Genomic DNA, 21,895 nt, shown 5'->3' with positions numbered 1-21,895 from the left:
ATATCATTTAGATAACTCGCTGGCCAGGATTGCTCACCATGCCTTAGCCAAAGAGCTGTCTAGGTCAACAGGGTAAAATATTCAGCCGTTTGATCTCTTGGGAACTGGAACAAATAGGTTTTCAACTCGGGAATCCCCACTATGTCAAAAACACCAGGGCCTGACTGGTAGAGTCCTCTAGCAGTGTCCAGCTGACAGCCTCTTGGATCCATCGTCCGGCAAAGGAAGAACCAAATGGAGACAAAACTGACTTACGTATTTTTTTTAAAAAGCTTATGGAACATGGATTTTATAATAGAGACTGTGCTGAACTGAGTCAGGGACATGGTAATGCAGGTAATGGAGGAATCTGCTTGGGTGGATATATTCTGTAAGGGGCCCCTAAACCTGGGGTCAAAAGAAAAAGTCTGGTCTTCGCTGGTGGCGCAGTGGTTGAGAGTCCGCCTGCCAATGCAGGGGACACGGGTTCGTGCCCCGGTCCGGGAAGATCCCACATGCCGCGGAGCAGCTGGGCCCGTGAGCCACGGCTGCTGAGCCTGTGCTCCGCAACGGGAGAGGCCACAACAGTGAGAGGCCCATGTACCGCAAAAAAAAAAAAAAAAAAAAAAGTAAAAAGTCTGAGGAAAATATCTTAAAGAAAAACACAACTGCCCTCAAGAGAAAGCTAAGAAAACCCCAATAACAATCAGATGTTTCTGGTACCTCCTCAACTGTGAGGTGAAAAAAATTAAATACATTTAAAGAATTCAGTAAACATGCTTCTGAAACATAAGTATAACAAATAGAAATCTGTTTATCTTCATTCAAAGGAAACTGCACATTGCAATTATGAACATTTCCACTGCAGGAAAGATAAGCAGATGTTGGATGTCTTCCCAAAGTTTTTTCAGTGTCACTGAAGAGGCATGTTTTTTCAGATTAATGGTTAATGCTAAAAAGGCAACATTTTGAATGTTGTTTTTTCTCTTCCTATATATTTTAACATTTCTACAGTGACATATTTAACGAACAGTCAGCAAAGAGAAAACAACTGCACATACAGCTTATACAGTATACTTGTGTATTCATTTTCCAATATTTACTTCTAAACTAAGCAACATAGAAAAATATTTTAAATAGTGTAAATTCTGAAAAAAAACTCCATTCTGTTTCCTCTGCATTTAAAATCCTACTTAATGAAAAATAACTACATCTAAATATTCTCAATTGACACTGAAAGACTGAATCCTCTTGTAGGACAAAATTCTAGTATGTAAATAAATAAGCTTTTTTAAAGGGTGTTTAATTTCTAAGAGAGATAAACTGGTCTGAGTTTTCTCACGGCTTTTTATGCAAAACACAGATTTTTTTTTTGCCAAATATGCACTGGATTAGGTCTAAATAAATGAATTACGTGAGATGGCAAGAAAGCAAAAATGGCACATAAAACTTAATTGCTCACACTTCTAAAAATTTGTAACTATACACTGTAGGTGCAGAAACTGGTCTTAAATAGCAAAGAATGGTTTAATGGGTTGGAGAATACTTTGACTCTCAGTGCACAACACATTAAATAGCACACTCATTCCACTAAATATCTAAGCCCAGGGCAGTCATCCCCAAACTTCTCAACAAGCTCTTTATAATTTAATAAGAATCTGGCTTAAATGCATTTAGAAATTCTCCTAATTCTTCTCACGACTTTTACTTTAAAGTAACAACTTTAAGTTATTTCTGCCTTCCTGGATATAGTTCAAAGCACCAGAAATACTTTACCCCAATACTGCTTCTCTTTTCACTCACCACACAGGTTGTGACTATTTGCTGAGGAACAACGAACATTCAGGCTTTACAGTAATATTCCAAATCTTCTTTAGCAAAGCAAATACCATTCTTGGAATATCTACTCCAAGATTATTAGAGAGAGAGAACTCAAAAGGCTGCATAATCCTTCTCAATAGAGAGAAAATGGTAGTTCAAAATCTTTCATTGTGGGGAAAGCATGAGTGATTGTTTAAAAATGGATAAATGAATCTCACTGGGAAGGCCAAACAGCTTAAAAACACCTTACTTAATTTCTAAGTCAAATGCCTAAAATAGTCTATTCCAGGTTCTTAATTTGGGGTGAGGGGAAGGGCATTATGGGCATTACATTCCTTTGAAAATTTGATGAAAATTATGGCTTTTTCCTGCAGAAAAATAAATGTACTAATAATATATACACCCACCTTTGCATATCATTTCATTGTATTCATGAACTTAGTTTAAAACTCTGGATTAAAGGAATCCTGTAGTTGCCCTCAGGAGACTATGAGCAACTGGGAATTAACAGTCCTCCGACCCCCTCCCCCCCACCTCATCTTTTAGCAGACAACAACTCAGCTTTAACAAGAGGCAAACACTGAATGATTGGTGCTTGGATTTAACTTTGAAACCAGAGGAACAGATAAGGCCTGGGGCTTTCTAAGGGTCTTCTATTAATACTCTGGACTCTTGCCATTCTAAAGCACGCAAAAGGCAAATCCTATGAAAAGGCCCTCTTACCTGCCCCATAACGCTGCCTCCTCTCCTCATTTCTGGAAATCCCTCTACAATAAACTTGCTTATATCACAAAGATTCCCAAGCATTAGGTGAAAGTTCACTTACTGAAGCCCTGTAGTACAAGATATAACAGAATTTCAGTACAATAAAGGATTTTGGACAAGATTTTGAAATTCATTAAAGTCAAATCTGACCAGCAAATGAGGTTTTACATTTCCTAAGCCTGCTGGATACTCCAGAATTTTTTAATAGCTACCCAGAGCATGCCATTTCAGGTAGCATGCCATTACTGTACTTATATTCTAACAGTGTGAAAAATCCAAGATCACCAATACATTAAACACTGCTTTACATGGTAGTGATTTAGCACGAAGGAAATGACTAGATTTAGAGCTTTTTTGAGCTTATGATTTTATAATCCATGCTACATGGGAGAGGAGATTTAAATGCAAGGTATAAGTGTTACTGTAGGCTAATGTTTATGTAAGTTAACAATCCTTATCTATTTTTTTAAAAAATTAATTTATTTTTGTCTGCATTGGGTCTTTGTTGCTGTGCGGGGGGCTGAGCGAGGGCTACTCTTCATTGCAGGGCGCGGGCTTCTCATTGCGGTGGCTTCTCTTGTTGCGGAGCACGGGCTCCAGGCTCGCAGGATTCAGTAGTTGTGGCTTGCGGGCTCTAGAGCGCAGGCTCAGTACTTGTGGCACACGGGCTTAGTTGCTCCGCGGCACGTGGGATTTTCCCCGACCAGGTCTCAAACCCGTGCCCCCTGCATCGGCAGACGGATTCTTAACCACTGCGCCAACAGGGAAGCCCCAACAATCCTTATCTACTGCTATTATGTCTGTAAATGCAGTGGCCTCATATTGTTTAGATTGTCATACCTAAAAATTGATTTATACATTTATACCACATGTCCATACTTCAGTTTGTGGCTCAAAAAATTTATCAGTTTCCTGACCATTTTCTCTAAAATAGCACTCCTTCTCCCAGGTTACTTTCCATCTTTTTTGTCCTGCTTTATTTTTTCTTTATAGCCATATCATCAGCTGATTATTTACAATAGTTTATTTACATTCTGGAATGTAAGTTCTAAGAGCTTAGAGTTGGTCTTTTTGGATCATTCCCAGTGCCTAGAACATTGTAGGTGATCAATACATGAATGAACAAGTTATTTACTAAGTGGAGATACAAAATTAATTGGAGGCAAATATAGCATAGTGAAAAAGCATGAGATATAAAGAGGATTTGGATTTTAGTCACCGCTCTTACATTTATTAATTATATAACCTGAATAAGTCATTTAATCTCTTTGAACGTCAATCTCTTTCCTTTAAAATGATGCTAAAGTATTACTACAAAGGGTTATTTGCAAGGGTTATAGGAAATAACAGAAGTAAAAACTTGTTGCAAATATTAATGATTCTATCCCAGCAGTTATTCTTGGAAAATTGGCAGAAAATTCTGTAAAACAGATCAATCTTAAGAAAGCAAGTTATTCTGTCACCTAATCTTTGGTCTTGCAGAACTGTAGAGGCAGAATAAAGTAGTGAGAAAGCACAGCATTACAAGGGATGGACTTGAACCTCACTTACCAGCTGGCTGACCTTGAGAAAATCTCTTAACCTCTCTGAGGCTTACTTTTCTTATGTATTAAATGTGGGGGGAAATGCTACCTCAAAAGTGTAATTGTTTGAACTAAACGATACGTTAATTGTGCAAGCACTTTTTAAACTTTGACACAGAATATGTATTTTTAGTTAAATCAATTAATTACCTTTCCTTAAAGAAAATCCTAACCTTGTTTGTTCCACCAGCCAAATGGAAAGAACAAGCAGCAAGTAGAATAAGTAGCAAAGTTCTGATCACCACTGAGTATATCTGATTTCTTTTTTTCTTTTTTTAAGTTTTTGATGTGGACCATTTTTAAAGTCTTTATTGAATATGTTACAATATTGCTTCTGTTTTATGTTCTGTTTTTTTTTGGCCAAGAGGCATGTGGGATCTTAGCTCCCAGACCAGGGATCGAACCTGCACTTCCTGGATTGGAAGGGGAAGTCTTAGCCACTGGACCGCCAGGGAAGTCTCGAGTCTATATTTAATTTCATATCCCAAGGTCAGGGCCCACTTCATGGACGTGCGATCTGTGCAGCTGCACAAGGTCAGTGCTTGAAAGGGGCTTGCACTTGATTCAATGCTCTGCTGTTGCTGTCTTGAAATTCTTAATGCTTTTCAAACAGGGGGCTCCACATTTTCATTACGTACTGGGCCCTGCAAATTATGTAGCTAGTCCTGCTCGCAATCTTTCCACTAGACTAGAGGACAGGATAATAGCTTACAATCTTGATGACTGCATACAAGGACCACTACTAACTTAAAGGACAATCACTAACAAGTAGATTTTTAATCAGGTTGGTGATCACATATTTGTAGTACCTAAATTCTGAAGTTAACAAAATACTTAGTAAAAGCCAATTTAATTAAAAAGCAGTAGACCAAATCAGAAATGCAAATATTATTTGCCTTTCCCGTTTTTGTGGTCCGTCACGTCCTAATAACAGGCCAAACAGTGACGTCAGCAAATGAAGTACCTGTATCTAACCTAACTGACATTTCATTGAAACCCAACAAAAGACCCCAGTGATTGTGGATTACCTTCAGTTTTTGATTTAATATCTGCTACCTTACAGTACGCAGAGTGACAGTGCCACAGAAATCATCTCTGAAGTGAAAGCCCTAACACAATTGAGTTCAATTAAAGCACACCCTTTAAATAATGTTTTGTTTCTTTCCTGCTCCTGTGGACTGAGAGACAGCTGGTGGCTTTTCTTTGATTGAGGCTGAAAGGCTGAAGCTGATGAACTGAACATTTCCCATGCCGTGAATTCAATTTTTGATGCCTGCAGGCCAAAAAGATACTTTTCCCCCTTAAAGCCAGACTCACCCCACATTGGTCCATTTTGACCTTTGGGCTTCTTATCAGCCACCTTCAGTCTCCGACAGGAGTTGGACTGGCCAACCCACAGAGGTCCACTCTCCAGAGAACAAAGGCTTGCTATGTAAAAGAGATGAGCTGTGGGCAGAGATACCATCTGTAGAGAAGGTGCTGAACTCATCCTCTGTGTTCCAGCAGCATGTCCAGGACTGCTGCCACTACAAAAAAGTGAAACTTCACCCCAAAACTTTCCCCGCCTGTGATTTAAACACACACCTTCATTAAGGAAGGAGCTCGGTTTCAGACAGAGGCAGGCAACCAATACTACTGAATCCAGCATGCAAACGTGGCCTGCATTCTAACATTCCTTTCTCCTTCCCATCTTTTTTCTTTAAGTCTGCCAGAAGCCCCTCTGAGTACTATTTAGATCTGCAGGGACATTCAAAGACTCTTTAAGAGCTTTAAGAAATACGTACACTCTTGGGCTTCCCTGGTGGTGCAATGGTTAAGAGTCCGCCTGCCAATGCAGGGGACATGGGTTTGAGCCCTGGTCTAGAAAGATCTCACATGCCGTGGAGTAACTAAGCCTGTGAGCCACAACTACTGAGCCTGCACACCACAACTGCTGAAGCCCGTGCGACACAACAAGAGCCTGTGCTGCACAACAAGACAAGCCACTGCAATGAGAAGCCCGCGCACGGCAACCAAGAGTAGCCCCTGCTCGTCACGGCTAGAGAAAGCCCGCGTGCAGCAACAAAGACCCAACGCAGCCAAAAATAAAATAAATAAATAAATTTATTTTAAAAAAGAGAAATACATACACTCTTCTCCTTTCTCCTATATTCAATATTCAAATAGCCTCAAAGATGAAAACTTGTTTTTCAAGATTTTAAACGGCTTGTTCCCTAGAAAGTTCACCTCCTCAACTTTGAGAAATATACCCACTGCTTCCTATAAACAAGATGAGGAAATTCTAGCTTTGTAAGTATAGTTACAAGCATTAACAAACTAATGTATATGGTCATCGTTTAAAATTTCAGTATCCTTAATAAGATAGAACTTTGGGAAATCCCAATGATGCTTAACACTTCCTAAACAGAAAACAATGAAATGTTCAAGGTTAATTTGCTGCAGGACCCTAGGTAAGTGTCAGTTATCTTTTGGCTCAGAAATCTCTAAGTCAAAAATGGTGAAAAAAAAAAAATGGTGATGATTTTAGAATAAAATAAAAACATGGGGAGCAAACCTAAATTCACAAACACTACAGATATATTCAACACCATCTCGGGATAATTAGTTTCTTCATCTTATCAATGCACTATTATTTCATCTTTCCATAAGGTCTACTCAAATAGCTTACACATTTTCCATCAGTGCTTGGGTATGAAAGCAATTCCTGATAGGAAAGACAAATAAGGATCAACTTTTCTGGGTCTCCAACTGGTTCAGATGAATTGAAGGATAAAACTGTATCTACCTTGATTTTATTTTTTATTATTTTATCAGCACTATGAAAATGAATTACTAAAATTCATTTTAGTAATGAGTGTAGACTGGTACAACATTTCTGGTGAGCAAACCGGCAATCTATATCAAAAACTCTAGAAATATGTATACCCTTTGGTCTAGCAATCCCAGAAATGAGTTTTAGGGTATTTCCTTCAGGGACATGTGTAAAGATTTAGGCACAAGGATATTCGTTCAGTGAGGCTTTGTTTATAACTGCAAAAAACTGAACACAATCAAAATGTGCACCAACAGGGCAGACAGAATTCAGTTCTATGGAAAACAAACAACTCTCAAAAAGGATATGAAAGAAACTCATTTGAGGACAATGACAGGATGTTCCCAATATGCTAAGTGAAAAAAGAAAAACAGAGTACAAAGCAAACGATAGAGGACAATCCCATTTTTAAAAATATATACATACATAAATAAATAAAAGTATACACATACATAGAAATGCCTGGATGGTATTAACAGTAAACATATTTGGGAGATAAGAATAAGGATAATGCTTTTGGGGGAGAGGAGGAATGCTTCAGTGTTTTCTGTTTTTTCTATAATAAACATGCATTATCTGCAGTATTAAAAAATAACCAATATTTTTGCTTTGTTGATTTTAAGTACCAGTAAGACCAGTTCCATTAAAAAAAAAAAAATCACTCACCCAGGACACGTTCACTTTTAAGCTGAGTGGGTGGTAAAGAATGAGATATTATCAACTTTACTGTGTATAAGGTAGACAGGCTTTTTAAAGCAAAAGAGATTCTCCATTTGAAAAATTTCCTCAAATGGATTTGTAAGACTGCCATAAAGAGGAGCACTGATATTCAAAATTTATTGGTTGATTTTGATTTTAGTTGAGGAAGAGACTAGATGTTATCATTTCTTTAAAAAGCATAATAAACATTCTTACGACACTATCATTTTCTGACAAACAGGGCATATGGCCTTGCTGAGAACTTCTCCAAGTGTGTAAAATGGCAAGAAAGAATTCTAGCAGTGTGAGCATAGCGGCGGACTACCAAGATAACTGAGACTGACCACAGGCGAGACACAAAGGTGAACAGGCCCCAACTCATGAATAGCCAGGACCAAGGTAGGTTCTCAACGGATATACTCAAGTATATTTCCAAGGAGGTAAGTAATAAAGTATGATTAAAACAACAATGGCTTTCAATCTTTAAGTTAGAGAGATGATAACTAGCCAGACTACAATCTTCAGTTTTTCTTTAACTCTGAAAAACAATTACACTGGGTTTAAATTCATTTAGTTAGAATCACTAAATGGAAATAAATACAGTCTCAGTTTGGCAATTCTCTCAGTGCAGGAGAGTATAAGAAGACACAATCTGCTAAATTTTTAGTAGCTGCAGTAACTCTTCTTTGAATCAATATTGTTAAACTATCATTTGGGCATTTATATAGTCCTTGGTCTTTACTGATATACAATTATAGGCTTACTTACATACGTGTAAAAGATCCCCCTGTCCACTAGGATGGTTTCCATGTGTACTTAAACTAAGGAGCTGTACATTGCTTATACAAGTCTAAATAAGATGAGCCATTAATTGACAACCAGGCCATTAAACTGGTAGCCAAGCCATTAAGAACAAAATCAGCACACCCTTCCCCTTATAGGCTCACTCCACTGGAAATATTACAAGCCCTCTGTGCCATGGGAACCACCTTGCCTACCACATGGTGCTGATGTAACAATATCTAGAGCTATGCACCTGGAGAAAGCAGGGAATGAGGTTTTGCTTTGGAATTCTTGAATGTTTCTTTCTTTCCTCCCTCCTTCCTTTCTTTTAACCATAAAGCCACTAGCAGATAGTTTAATGATTTCTGTTCTTATGCTGCCTATGGGGATTTCACACTGCGCTACCAACCACTGGTACTAATTCAACAACAGCCTTGTAAAATTGGCAGCCTTCCTAAATAAGCTATGTAAAGCCTGCAAATGCTGGTTACTGTGCTGTGTAGTCAGTGGGTACTCGATAAAAACGTGATTAAAATTCTGCCCACATGATATATCCCAAATATGCTCATACCTATTTTCTAAAGAACATTATCAGTCTATACAAAAGCATTTCTGGATTCTCCTTCTTACCACAAATGATTAATAGCAGTCATTCACTGAAAACTATCTGTAATATGGCCCGACATCTGCCATATTAGTCTTCCTTTTCTCTCACCACTCAAGTACCCTTTACCTCTGCTTATACAGATCAAGACATTTAAGAGGGCCAGAAAAAAAGGTCAGCATTCCAGCTCAAATCCTACCATAAAGGCTCATTTACAATAACTTTTTGTCCTCTGAATACCTAAAGCACCAACTGCACCATTCATCTGCCACTTAGCATGTGCTAAATTGTGTTCTTATTTATCCTTTTATTGATCTGTCTCATATCTCTCAACAGACTGAGCATCCTGACTGCAAGAACCATGTCTTATATTTCTTTGTATCTCCCATGACAGTTATGCATATGATGGAATTTTTACCACCAGGCTGGCGTACCACTCTAACTCCTTCTCCTATACTTTGGCTCATGTCAAAAGGGCAAAAATATTAGCTACCATTTACTGAGTGCTTACTATTTGCAGTACTTTATAAATATTACATTTAATTAACTTAAATGAACTACATTAATATTAATAGACACTATAAGTTCCATTTTATTGATAAGGAAACCAAGGCTCATGGTGGTTTTATGATATGTTGAACATACTGAAGGTCAAACAGCTTACAGGTGGTGAAACTGATTGGAACTCAGGTCTGTTTCATTCCAAACACCAGACTATTACTATCAGCCACAAGAACAAATGACAAGTAAGATAATGAATACATGACCCAAGACACCTTTTAAGAATCTCTAAATAGAGTATTTAATGAATGGGATACTTTAAGAATTGAATGTGGGATTTTATTGGGGAGGAATAAGCATCACAGGTATGGGGTTGATAGAATGATCTATACCAAATCTGGCCAAAGGGACGTCCAAAAAGTCGAGCTTCACACATCGTCTAAATCTATTTCATTCCCCTCCTAGGAAGAAAAATTTACACTAATTCACATTCTCCCATAGATGTCCGAACTTCTCAAACTAAATTTCCCCCCCAAAATAAAGACGATAAAATAATAGGAAGTTAAAATTTTTTGGTGTTCATGAGAATTGGGTATATTTTAGGAGAAACACAGTAATTTAAAGGTACCTGGGACAGAGGAGAGTCCCAAAGAAATGACATCTCTCTTAAGAGCTCTCTGTTATAAGTGATACTTATTTAAAATCAGTGAAGAAAAATCATAAATACTCTCATTCAGTTTATTCCTTATGAAGATCAACTGGCTTTTATCACACAAAATTCAAAGAACAACAGAGATGAGATGCACAGATAAGATGCTAAGCTCATAAACCTGATCAGCCTTTTGTGGAGGTACTGAAGGCTTCTTGGGTTGTAAACAGGCCTGCCTATCTGTGGCATGAAGTTTTAAGAATACAGACACCACAGAAGACAAGCGATACGAAGTCCACAATTATAATTCTCAGGGCTTGAAATGTCCTGCTACGGATCATGAATATCCACATGAATCTTTGTCAATAAACATTAAGTACAAATGACAAAAGTAACATAATCGTTAACTGAAAATGTTATTGTTCTTTCTTATTAACTATCTCATTTGATCTCCACAGTCCCCTGAAATGAGGCAGCTATTATTCCCCCCAAAACATAAGCAACAATTTGAACCATTTCGCTCATCATCCAAAAAAAAAAAAAAAAAAAATCAAATAATTCTATGTCTTCTACATCTGGAAAACTGAACTTACAATTTAAAAAAACCCCACTCTAGTACAGGCTAACACTGAAGTTTCTCTTTATTTGAGAGGAATACAAGCCTCTGGATTCTGTGGCTTTAACAGACACATACCTAATGCCAAATCCCTCAGGTTACTAAAAGAAGGGTCACACCCCTCTAAAAACAGATTAATGCAAAAAACAAGAGTTGCCCAATTTGCACAACCTGCAAAAAGGAAGTGAGCCCAAATGTGCCCTTTGGTGTGCAGTACTAACAATCTATTTATAAATCATCTGCCACATCCTTTCCAAATCACAGGAACACCTAAAAAGGCCTTGATGTTTTTAGCACATTTCTTCAAGTTAAATCTAATTATGTTAGTGGAAGCAACATCCTGTATAATTCTAACAATGCAAAGCTAACTCTAACTCTATCTGAAAGTAGTTAAGATACTGATTATTATTTTTTTGCTTTCACCTTAGAAATTCAGAAACATTATGTGATAGCATCTACACCACTGTTCTTTAGTCCCAAGGCAATTTTACATAAGGTAATTAAGAAGATTCACATTTACTGGAGAAACCCAAGAAGAGAGGGAGCAAGAGGATCTGTAGTTTAGCCCCTCCATTACTCCAAGGTTCAACAGCTCTTGGAGCCAGAGAATGACAACATCCTTAATTATTTGGCTTTGGGCAATGGTTTCTCAGTGTAAGTCTAAAGAAATTGCCCAATTTCAGGAGTGATTACAGGTGAGCACACAATCTGAAGAACAGTAATTTAGAAAAAAAAATTCACTCAGATTTATCAAAGAAATCTTGCCTTGAGTGCATCACAACCTCACCATTCCTGTTCATCTTTATTATGCAGAGTTACTCTTCAGTTAACTGGTTTCCAGTAAGGCCAAATTTGAGAGCTTTTTTCCTCTCTGTTCCAAGCCAATTACTGCTCTACTGACTTCAAAGCAGCACAAGTACGGATAAAGGCACACAAAGTTATCACTGCTAATGAAAACACAAATGCACCTTTTACTCTGACAATTAACTTCTCCTTCATATTTGAAGGCCATTAATTCACTTGATGTAGAAGATTAATTCACTTGATGTAAACTTATTTGAGCACCTTTTAAATAATATTCTACCTTTTAAGGGTATATTGCCTATTCAAGGATCAGAAACAAGCACAAAAACAGTACTGATTTAAAATCAAACAGACATCTCATGCCTTTTTTTTTTTTTTTTGCGGTATGCGGGCCTCTCACTGTTGTGGCCTCTCCTGTTGCGGAGCACAGGCTCCGGATGCGCAGGCTCAGTGGCCATGGCTCACGGGCCCAGCCGCTCCGCGGCATGTGGGATCTTCCCAGACCGGGGCACGAACCCGTGTCCCCTGCATCGGCAGGCAGACTCTCAACCACTGCGCCACCAGGGAAGCCCTCATGCCTTTTAAAAATACTATTATTAGTCTCTTTACCCACGAACAAGAGGAAAAAAAGCTCTTAAATCATAAATGAATGCCTGGCTTCAATCACTGAATTATCAATTATTATAATTATGTTTATCCATTTCTGCAGAGGACAAATGTAGATTTTAAAAGTATCATGGACGATAAACACACTTATTCAATACAACAAGGAAATTTAAGAATTTGAAAGGCAAAACAATTTCACAAAATTATAACATTTGGAGTAGGACTTCTTGGTTCTAGGCTTTTAAAGTACAGAATTTCTGCTAAAGAACTGTTTTAGAGCTAGAAAAAGATGGAAGACTATACCTAAATCATTCAACAAATCATACGTAAGCTGGACAAAGAGAGCACCAAAGATTCAACAAATATTTGAATGAAAAAATCTTAAAATATTAGTAAACCAATTCCAGCAATATGTTAACAAATAATGCAAACAGCGTGAAAGGACAATTCAACTTTTGCAACTCAATGTGTCACGGCATTCCCAGGAAAGGGGGGAAATATTATCCTTCCAACAGATGTCCAAAAAACACGTAATAAAATTCAATAACTATATCTAATTTAAAAATACTTGAGGGCTTCCCTGGTGGCGCAGTGGTTGAGAGTCCGCTTGCCGATACAGGGGACACGGGTTCATGCCCCGGTCTGGGAGGATCCCACATGCCGCGGAGCGGCTAGGCCCGTGAGCCATGGCCACTGAGCCTGCGCATCCGGAGCCTGCACTCCGCAGCGGGAAAGGCCACAACAGTGAGAGGCCCACATACCGAAAAAAAAAAAAAAATTGAAATTAGGAATAGTAGGAAATATCCTTAACTTGGAAAGTGATCTATGCTGGAACCAACAGCACACAATACATCTATTTAGAAAACATAAAAAGCACCCCTTTTACAATGGAAAACAAGATGAGACCACTAGCATGGCTCCTCTTCAACACTACACTAAAGCCTAAGGCAAAGCAATGAAGAGTTACACTTAGAGAAAACCCATTTACAGATGATATAATCATCCACCCAGAGAAGTCAAGAAAATCAACTAAAATATCTATTAGATATTAGGACTAAGAGTTTAGCAAGGTGGTCTGATACAAAAGCAAATACTATAAAAACCAGTTTTACCACACACCTACAGGGACTAATTAGAAAACATCATGGGAAAGAAGAGCTCATTCACAAGAGCAACAAAAACTTTATAAAACACCCATGAATATACCTAATAAGAAATGTGTAACTACTGTATGAGGAAAAGTGTAAAGTTTAAATGAAGGACATTTTAAAAACAGTGGATAAACAGACACACATACCACATTCCTCATCGGGAAGGCTCATTTTATAAAGCTGTTAATTCTTCCTAAACCTAGTTCAGTACAATTTAAATCAAAATCCCAATAGGATTTTTAAAAGTAGAAATTGACAATCTGTTTCTGAGACTTACCTGGAAAATAAGCAAGAGTAGCTCAGATATTAAAAAAACACATACACTGAGGTAGGCCTTGTGATACAAGATATCAAAATGTCCACTAAATCTACATTAAGTAAAAATGTGGTATTGGTGTATGAAAGAAAACATGTCAATAGGACTTAATATATACGAATAGCATTTCAAATCAGTGAAGTGAGAATGAGCTAAATAAATGGTATTGGAATAAATGACTGTCCATTTGGAAAAAAGGTAAAGTTAAAGCTCGACCTCACACAATAAATACAGGCATACCTTGTTTTGTTGTGCTTCTCTTTATTGCGCTTCGCAGATACTGCATTTTTTTTTTTAAACAAATTTAAGGTTTGTGGCAACCCTGAGTAGAGCAAGTCTACTGGTGCCATTTTTTCAACAGCATTTGCTCACTTCACGTCTCTGTGTCACCTTTTGGTATTTCTCGCAATATTTCAAACCCTCCACCACCAAAAAGATCAAGACTTGCTGAAGGCTCAGATGAGGGTCAGCATTTAGCAATAAAGCATTTTAAAATTAAGGTGAGCAGGTTGTTTTCTTTTAGACATAATACTACCGCACACTTTACAGACTACAGTGTAAACATAACTTTTATATGCATGGGGAAAGCAAAAAATTCGTGTAACTCATTTTATTGTAACATTCACTTTATTGTGGTAGTCTGGAACTGAACCCACATTATCTCCAAGGTATGCCTGTGAAGATAAATTACAGTTTTAAAGAGTGAAATATTTTTAAAGTGTAGGCATACTAGAAAAATACAAAAGAGTATTTATAATCCTGGGAGTGGGTGGGAAGGGTAAAAGCCAAATGCAAAACTGAAATCATAAGAGAAAATACTGACAGATTTTACTACATAAAAATTAAAAACTTTTGGGACTTCCCTGGTGGCGCAGTGCTTAAGAATCTACCTGCCAATGCAGGGGACACAGGTTCAAACCCTGGTCCAGGAAGATCCCACATGTCACGGAGCAACTAAGCCCGTGTGCCACAACTACTGAGCCTGCGCTCTAGAGCCCACGAGCCACAACTACTGAAGCCCTCATGCCTAGAGCCTGTGCTCCACAATAAGAGAAGCCACTGCAATGGGAAGCCTGTGTACCGCAACAGAGTAGGCCCCCGCTCACCACAACTAGAGAAAGCCCGTGCGCAGCAACAAAGATCCAACGCAGCCAATAAGTTAAAAAAAGAAAAAAAATTAAAAACTTTATACAAGATGCAAAATTAAAAGACAAGCAATAGGCTGGGCAAAGTATTTTTAAAACATATTCAGAATATACAGAGTACTACATGAAAAAAACTACCAATAGAAAAATGGTTAAAGTACAAACATGTAAATTATAGAAGAAAAATGAGCAAGACCAATAAAAATACAAAAGGATCCTAAAGTTCTTCAATAGTAAGGGAAGTGCAAACAGAGGAGTGTTTAAGAGCAGGGGTCCTGGAGTGAGACTGTCTGTGTTTGCATCCTGGCTGTATTACCTTAGACAAATTACTTAAAATCTCTGTGCCTCTTGTGTGTAACTGAGGATACACCTAAGTCAAAGTTGTTAAGAACAGAGAATGAGGTAATATGCATAGTACTCAAAACAATGCCTGGCACACAGTAAGAGCTCAGTAAAAAATTAACTGCTATCTAATATCACTAATATTACCAGGGTTGGTGAAGATACCTATGTAAGTATATAAGTAAGCTATACTCTTACTTACAGCTTGTAAGAGCAAATTGGCAAAGCAAACTGCAAAGCATTTTGGCAGCATGTATCAAAATTTTAACAGGTACATACCATCAGACCCAGAAATTCCACTGCTAGAATTTTATCTAAAGAAATGTTCCCACATATATACAAAGCATCAGGACTTTGAGTGCAGCATCGTTAAGAGCTCTAGATTTGGAGACAGGAAATGCTGCTTCTAGTTTCAGTTCTACCAATAGCAAATCATGTAATCCCTGTGGCAATCACTTCACCATTTTGATTTTTTAGTTTATTTACTCTACAAAATGTGGATAATGACTTGCCCAATCTGCCTCACAGGAATACTTTAAGGCAGTAGTTTCCAAAGTGTGGTCCCTGGATCAGCATCATCAGCATCCTCTAGGAACTTGTTAGAAATTTAAATTCTCTAGTCTCACCCCAGACCTACAGAATCAGAAACTCTGGTGGTGTAGGCAGCAGTCTGTGTTTCAATAAGCCATCTAGGTGATCCTGATGCAAGCTTAAGTTCAGAGATGAGCACATGTGAAATCACTTGCATAACTACACAGCAGAACTGAAAAGAGCATTCGTACTATCACTAATAAACACAAAAAATAAAGCTGTTTCTACCTTTCAATTTCATGAAAAGGTACATTTTGGATAATCATCTCAATATGCTCCTCTGTTGCTGAGCTTGACTTCAGAAAGCACTGATGTGAAGCTAGGAAGTCAAACTCATATACATAACCAAGTAAATAAATACAAGTATTTTGGGTCAAGGATAAAAAGCTCAAGGTAACCTCATTAACAAATCAAGCAATGTCTCAAGCTTCCAAGACTTTTTTTTTTTTAAGTTCCAAGACTTTTGATCAGTGGTTTTCATAATGGGAACACTGCTTTAATGATAGCCTTTGCCAGCATTTTATCTACTAATTCTTGATCCTTCCCTGAACTTTTCAGGACACAAAAATAGTCACCTATTTGTCGATAAGCTATTTGTTTGGCATATAACAATAACATTAGAAAAGCCTTGGCCCCTTGCTTAGCAACTTCACTTCTCAGAGATTGAAGGCTGGCTCTCTAAAAATAACATAGGTTTAAAAAAAAATAACATAGGTTTAAAAAAAATAACAGGCTCCCATATTTTTCAGAACTTCAGATTTTTGTTTTATTTAAAAGCATATGTAGATTCTTAAAGGGTATGGAACTTTTCATGATCATTTGAGCAGTCTGATCCAAGACTCTTGAAGTTTGATCAGATGATGCTCGGGGTTGCTCACATATATTTTTCTGGTAGGATTAACACTTATGACAGTAACTATTCTTTGTTTCTGGAGTTAATTCAATCACTTCTTAATGTTCTTCTCTGAATACATAAGAAATAACACTATATTTGGTGAGTTTTACACAATGGTAAGGGGAGACCTTAATCTAATAATGATGATATAATTCCCAATAACATACAGTAATACCCAAGCTATTCTCTAATTTCACCTATATGTATATACACACAGTTAAAAGTCAAGAAATTCGAAAGAGCCTGTGAAATCACCGAAATAGGTATCCAAAGGCCCTACTCTAAAGGTCATTAACTTTCTCCATAGGGAAGCCCCTAAGATCTCACTGTGGTCTTTTTACTCTGACACAGTTCTCATGGGATTTGTTACACGGTTTACTTGGTTTCTAAACCCAGAGCAAATCTGAGGCAGCAAACAAGAAAAGGAAAAAAAGCTCTTATGAGTGGGTCCTCAGCAATGACAAGAGAACCACTGGCCTAAGAGTACTCAGGTGTCATGGTACCCCTTGCCCCAAGCATACAGTTAAAATTCAGTCTTCACTTAAGGACCTTAAATCTTAATCTTTTAGTTGCTCCCATTCATCACTGCTATTTACATATCTGGCACCACAGGGAAATGCTCACACCAGTTAAGTTTTTACTGTATCAGGCCTTAGAAACAATACTTCCCTTTAGGAAGGAGATTTTTAAAAACTATGTATTTGTTTGTTTGTTTATTTGGCTGTGCCAGGTCTTAGTTGCGGCATGTGGGATCTTTTAGTTGGGGCATGCAGGATCTAGCTCTCTGACCAGGGATGGAACCCGGGCCCCCTCCATTGGGAACGTGGAGTCTCAACCACTGGACCACCAGTGAAGTCCCAGGAACGAGATTCCTAACCTTTTATATCACATGACTTTGAGAATATGATTTTTAAAAATATATTTACCCAACATTTTCATATGATCTCAAGGAGTTCATTAAGCTTCTAAGGCCAATTCATGGCTTCAATAACCATAGACCCAAAATTAAGAACTTCTGCATTAGGTGCCAAAAACGTGTGTAAGTTAACACACGTGTAAGTTAAAACGTGTGTAAGTTAACAAAATTTAACACTTATGACAGTAACTATTGTTACTGCTGTGCGCGGGCTTTCTCTAGTTGTGGCGAGCAGGGGCTACTCTCCGCTGGGGTGCACAGGCTTCTCACTGCGGTGGCTTCTCACTGCGGTGGCTTCTCTTGTCGCGGAGCACGGGCTCTAGGGGCAAGGGCTTCAGTAGTTGTGACTCGCAGGCTCTAGGGTGCAGGCTCAGTAGTTGTGGTGCACGGGCTTCGTTGCTCCGCGGCATGTGGGACCTTCCCGGACCAGGGCTTGAACCCGTGTCCCCTGCATTGGCAGGCAGATTCTTAACCACTGTGCCACTAGGGAAGCCCCTAAGGATTTTTTTTTTTTTAACATCTTTATTGGGGTATAATTGCTTTACAATGGTGTGTTCGTTTCTGCTTTATAACAAAGTGAATCAGTCATACATAAACATATGTTCCCATATGTCTTCCCTCTTGCGTCTCCCTCCCTCCCACCCTCCCTATCCCACCCCTCCAGGCTGTCACAAAGCACCGAGCCAATATCCCTGTGCCATGTGGCTGCTTCCCACTAGCTATCTACCTTACTACGTTTGTTAGTGTGTATATGCCCATGACTCTCTCTCGCCCTGTCACAGCTCACCCTTCCCCCTCCCCAAGGATTTTTAAATGATGATGAACTGGGCAACACTATAAATGTAAAATAAAAATGATGGCTAAAGCAATACTAATAAATACACTTTAGAAGAAGAGGATATTAGCAAAACTCTCTTAAGAAAAAAAAAGTGGTAAAAGAGAGACAAAAAGGAAAAGAGAAATATTCTGCAAATTCTTTAAAAGAGTGTCTACCTTAACAGCAAAACTCTTCGTGTAGCAAATGTTTTCACTACTAAGTTGAAGATGTCAGCACATAAAGATAACTCCTGAGACGTAAGTCTCAAAAGTGGCCTTGCAACTACGAAGACAGAAGATCATTTTTCTAGTGGTTAAGAGCACTGGCCTAGGAAACATCTGGATTCTAAGGACATTTTTGTCATTTACGAGCTATATGGTCTTGAGTAATTACTTAACTTCTCTAAGCCTCAGCTACATTATCTGTAAACAGAATAAATTAGTTCATAGGATGGCTGTGATGATTAAATGAGATAATAATACACATTAAACTTAGCACAATGGCAAGTCGTCAATAAATGGCAGCTAATAGTTTTTGTTTAATTTCAATTACATTTTCCTGGGCAGGGGTTTATAGTTTGTAAATTGTTACCACACATATAATCTTTTACGATCCTCTGGGGTAGGAACCACCGTATCATCATTTTACAGTTTAAGAAACTGAACTCAAATGACTTACCCAAAGTCACTAATTAGTAGGAAAAGAAATCTGTACTTGCTTGACCACACTAGGAAGCAAGATTCAAAACTCCTTTTCCCCACAAAGCTTAGAAGCTCTGCCTTTTAAGTTTTGTTTAACCTTTTTTTAAACTGTAGTTAAATATATATAAAATTTGCCATTTTAACCATTTTTAAGTGTACAGTTCAGTGCCAATAAATTCATTCACATTGTTGTGCAACCATCAGCACCATCCATCCCCATAACTTTTTCTTCTTCCTCAAATGAAATTCTGTACCTATTAAACACAAACACCTCATTCCCCTCCTCCAACCCCTAGCAACCAGACTACTCTAAGGTCCCTCACATAAGTGGAATCATACAGTATTTGTACTTTGTCACTGGCTTATTTCAGTTAGTATGATGTCTTCAAAGTTCATCCATGTTGTAGCATATATCAGAATTTCCTTCCTTTTTAAGGCTGAATAATATTCATTCTGTTTATCCATGTATCCATTAATGGACATGTGGGTTGCTTCCACTACCTTTTAAAAAGTATTGTGAGCACTTATTTTGAGATTGGTTATCCACTTTCAGATTATTCACTCCAATTGTCTTTTTTTTTTTAAAAGGGAAAATACAAGTAAACAGTTGATTTAATTCTGTAGCGTTTATAATACAAAACAGTAAAACCACGATACTGTGGGGGGATATTGTTTTTTCGGTGCGCCACCATGAATCAACACAAAGAAAAAAAGTTGAAATGCAAATTTGATTTGGTAAGAGAGCAAAACAGTTAGTTAAAATAATAAATTAGCTTTAAGATTATCTATAAATCACTTTACATGCTATTCTTGGGATCTTTACTAAGGGATAATGGAAAGTTTCTATTGTTGGACATGAAACTAAAAAGTTCCTTAGGGTTGACCTGGGAGGGAAAGAGAAGTTGCTCAAGTGCCAGGAGTCTGGGAAAACCTCAGTAGGCGACTCTCCTTGAAGCTACTCCGAATGAGTGCTAATACACTACAAAGATCAAACTGCTGCTATCTAAAAGTAACCCTAAATCACTCAACTAGTTTAAGGATGCAACTTGAATAGATGGGAGTTCCTCTACTTCGCCCTTTTTAACTGTGAGATGAGAGTTCCTCTACTTCGCCCTAACTGTGAGATGAGATTAACCACAAGCTTGAGCACACAGTTCTCAGAAATAACTAAACCACAATGGAAGGGAGAAACAACTCTAGAGACTTTGAAAACAGTTAAGATTTAAAGATGCAAATGAATCTTGCACTTTGGCGATTGAAGGTGTGCATACAGGCTTGGGTTGTTAGCACGTACTACTACAGGCGGAGACAAAAAGAAAAAGAGCCAAACTACTAAAATCCAGTTTTATGAAATAATTTCAGACTACAACCAGCGGGTGTTAAGAATGAACTGCCTTTCTTTGTGTGCACGGCTTGTAACAGAAACCTATGGTCACAAGCAAACTTATTTGAAACAAGAAAACAGAACAACAAACACGGGAGCTTGAGCACCAGCAGGACCCGCAAGGGAGTGCTAGCTTTTCCGGCCGGCGGTTCAGAGCTACTGACCGCCCTTCAGCCCAAGTCTCCCGAATGCCATACGGCTGTCACTCAGTCATCACAATTTCCCTGGGGCGACCTCACTTTCAGATTCTCTCAAAGTTTACCAGAAATTCTCCCAAAGGATTTTCTGTCCGCCTCCCCACCCCCAGGACACTTTCTCCCTCCAAGAATTACCCTTCCTCTCCACCTCACTATGCCCCCAGACGCCCCAAGACCTGCAAGCAAGCAGGATGCGATTTCGCCCTTGCTTGCTCCCAATTGCCGGGGGAAAGCGGCTGCTGAAAAGCAAACTTTCCAAGCGTTCACAGAGGGTGGGAGGGCGCGCGGCGCACTCACAGCTGGTTGATGGCGTTCTGCGAGATGACCGCGTTGGCAGAAAAGTAGGGGATCATGTCGGGGCCACTGAGGCTCCAGGTGCAGGTGGGGGGCGCCTTCTTCTCGCGGGCCAACGTGCTCAGGGTCATGGGGCCGGCTCAAGGCGCACAGCTCCGCATCCCGGCCCCCGCCCTGCTCCGGCACGAGGCGCTCGCTTTGGGCTCCGCCGGACTTGAGGCGCGGGCAGCGCGGACTCCCGGCGGCAGAAGAGGGCCCGCCGGGTCGCGCGGAAGCAGCTGCCGTAGCCCTGGGGCTCGGCTGTGGAGTCCCGGCGTCCGGGCGCCTCCAGCAGCCCGCCCCAACTCGCGTCCGGGGCGGGGCGGGGCGGGGCTGAGCGCGCCGGCGGGGCGGGTCCTGAGACCCGAGAGGGTCGGGCTCCGCGGGCGCCCCGCCCCGGAGCTCTTAGCAGCCGCCAGATCCGCTACCGGCGTCGGAGCCTGGGGAACAGGGTCGGCCCCAAGCCACCTCGGCTTGGGTGAAGGAGTGAAGGGAGCCGGGGGGTGAGCCAGAAAGGCTCGCATTTCATTGGAATGTTTCAACAGAAAGGTCCTGCCTCATAATCTGCTTTATGCATGAACCTCAACCAAACCCCATTTTCCAAATGACCTTAAAACTTAAAGGCTGTACACTCGCAAATGCAATAAATGTTTATTAACGGCTTCCTATGTGCTACGGACTAGGAAAATGCTGAGATAAACTGGATTTTTTTTTTCCAACAGTTGAAGCTATGATGGGGAAAAAAGTCTATCTACACTGTCGATAACATCTGCTAATGCTTGTAAATAAATTTACTAACCATCCTCCAAACCAAGGATTCCCAGCCTTAACTGCACATATGAATCCACCTGTGGAGATTAAAAAAAAAATCCCAATGCCCGGTTG

General features: G+C 39.2%; 1 protein-coding gene across 3 annotated transcripts in view; it reads right to left on the bottom strand.

Moving 5' to 3' along the window:
- The window catches only part of SSH2 (slingshot protein phosphatase 2), a 245,434-nt gene that overhangs the window by 88,319 nt on the left and 135,220 nt on the right, over nucleotides 1–21,895 (bottom strand). The window contains exon 1 of one of the 3 annotated variants that reach the window (XM_079904133.1): nucleotides 20,975–21,303. The exons of the other annotated variants lie outside the window; for them this stretch is intronic. Coding sequence (XP_079760259.1) covers nucleotides 20,975–21,102 — 128 coding nt within the window. The 5' untranslated portion in view covers nucleotides 21,103–21,303. Of the gene's footprint in view, nucleotides 1–20,974; nucleotides 21,304–21,895 lie in introns of those variants that run through there. 3 annotated transcript variants of the gene reach the window in all.

Source organism: Stenella coeruleoalba (assembly GCF_951394435.1).
Source record: "Stenella coeruleoalba genome assembly, chromosome: 19".
NCBI lineage: Eukaryota > Metazoa > Chordata > Mammalia > Artiodactyla > Delphinidae > Stenella > Stenella coeruleoalba.
The sequence above is the reverse complement of the archived record's forward strand: the minus strand, read 5'-3'. Positions and strand labels throughout refer to the sequence as shown.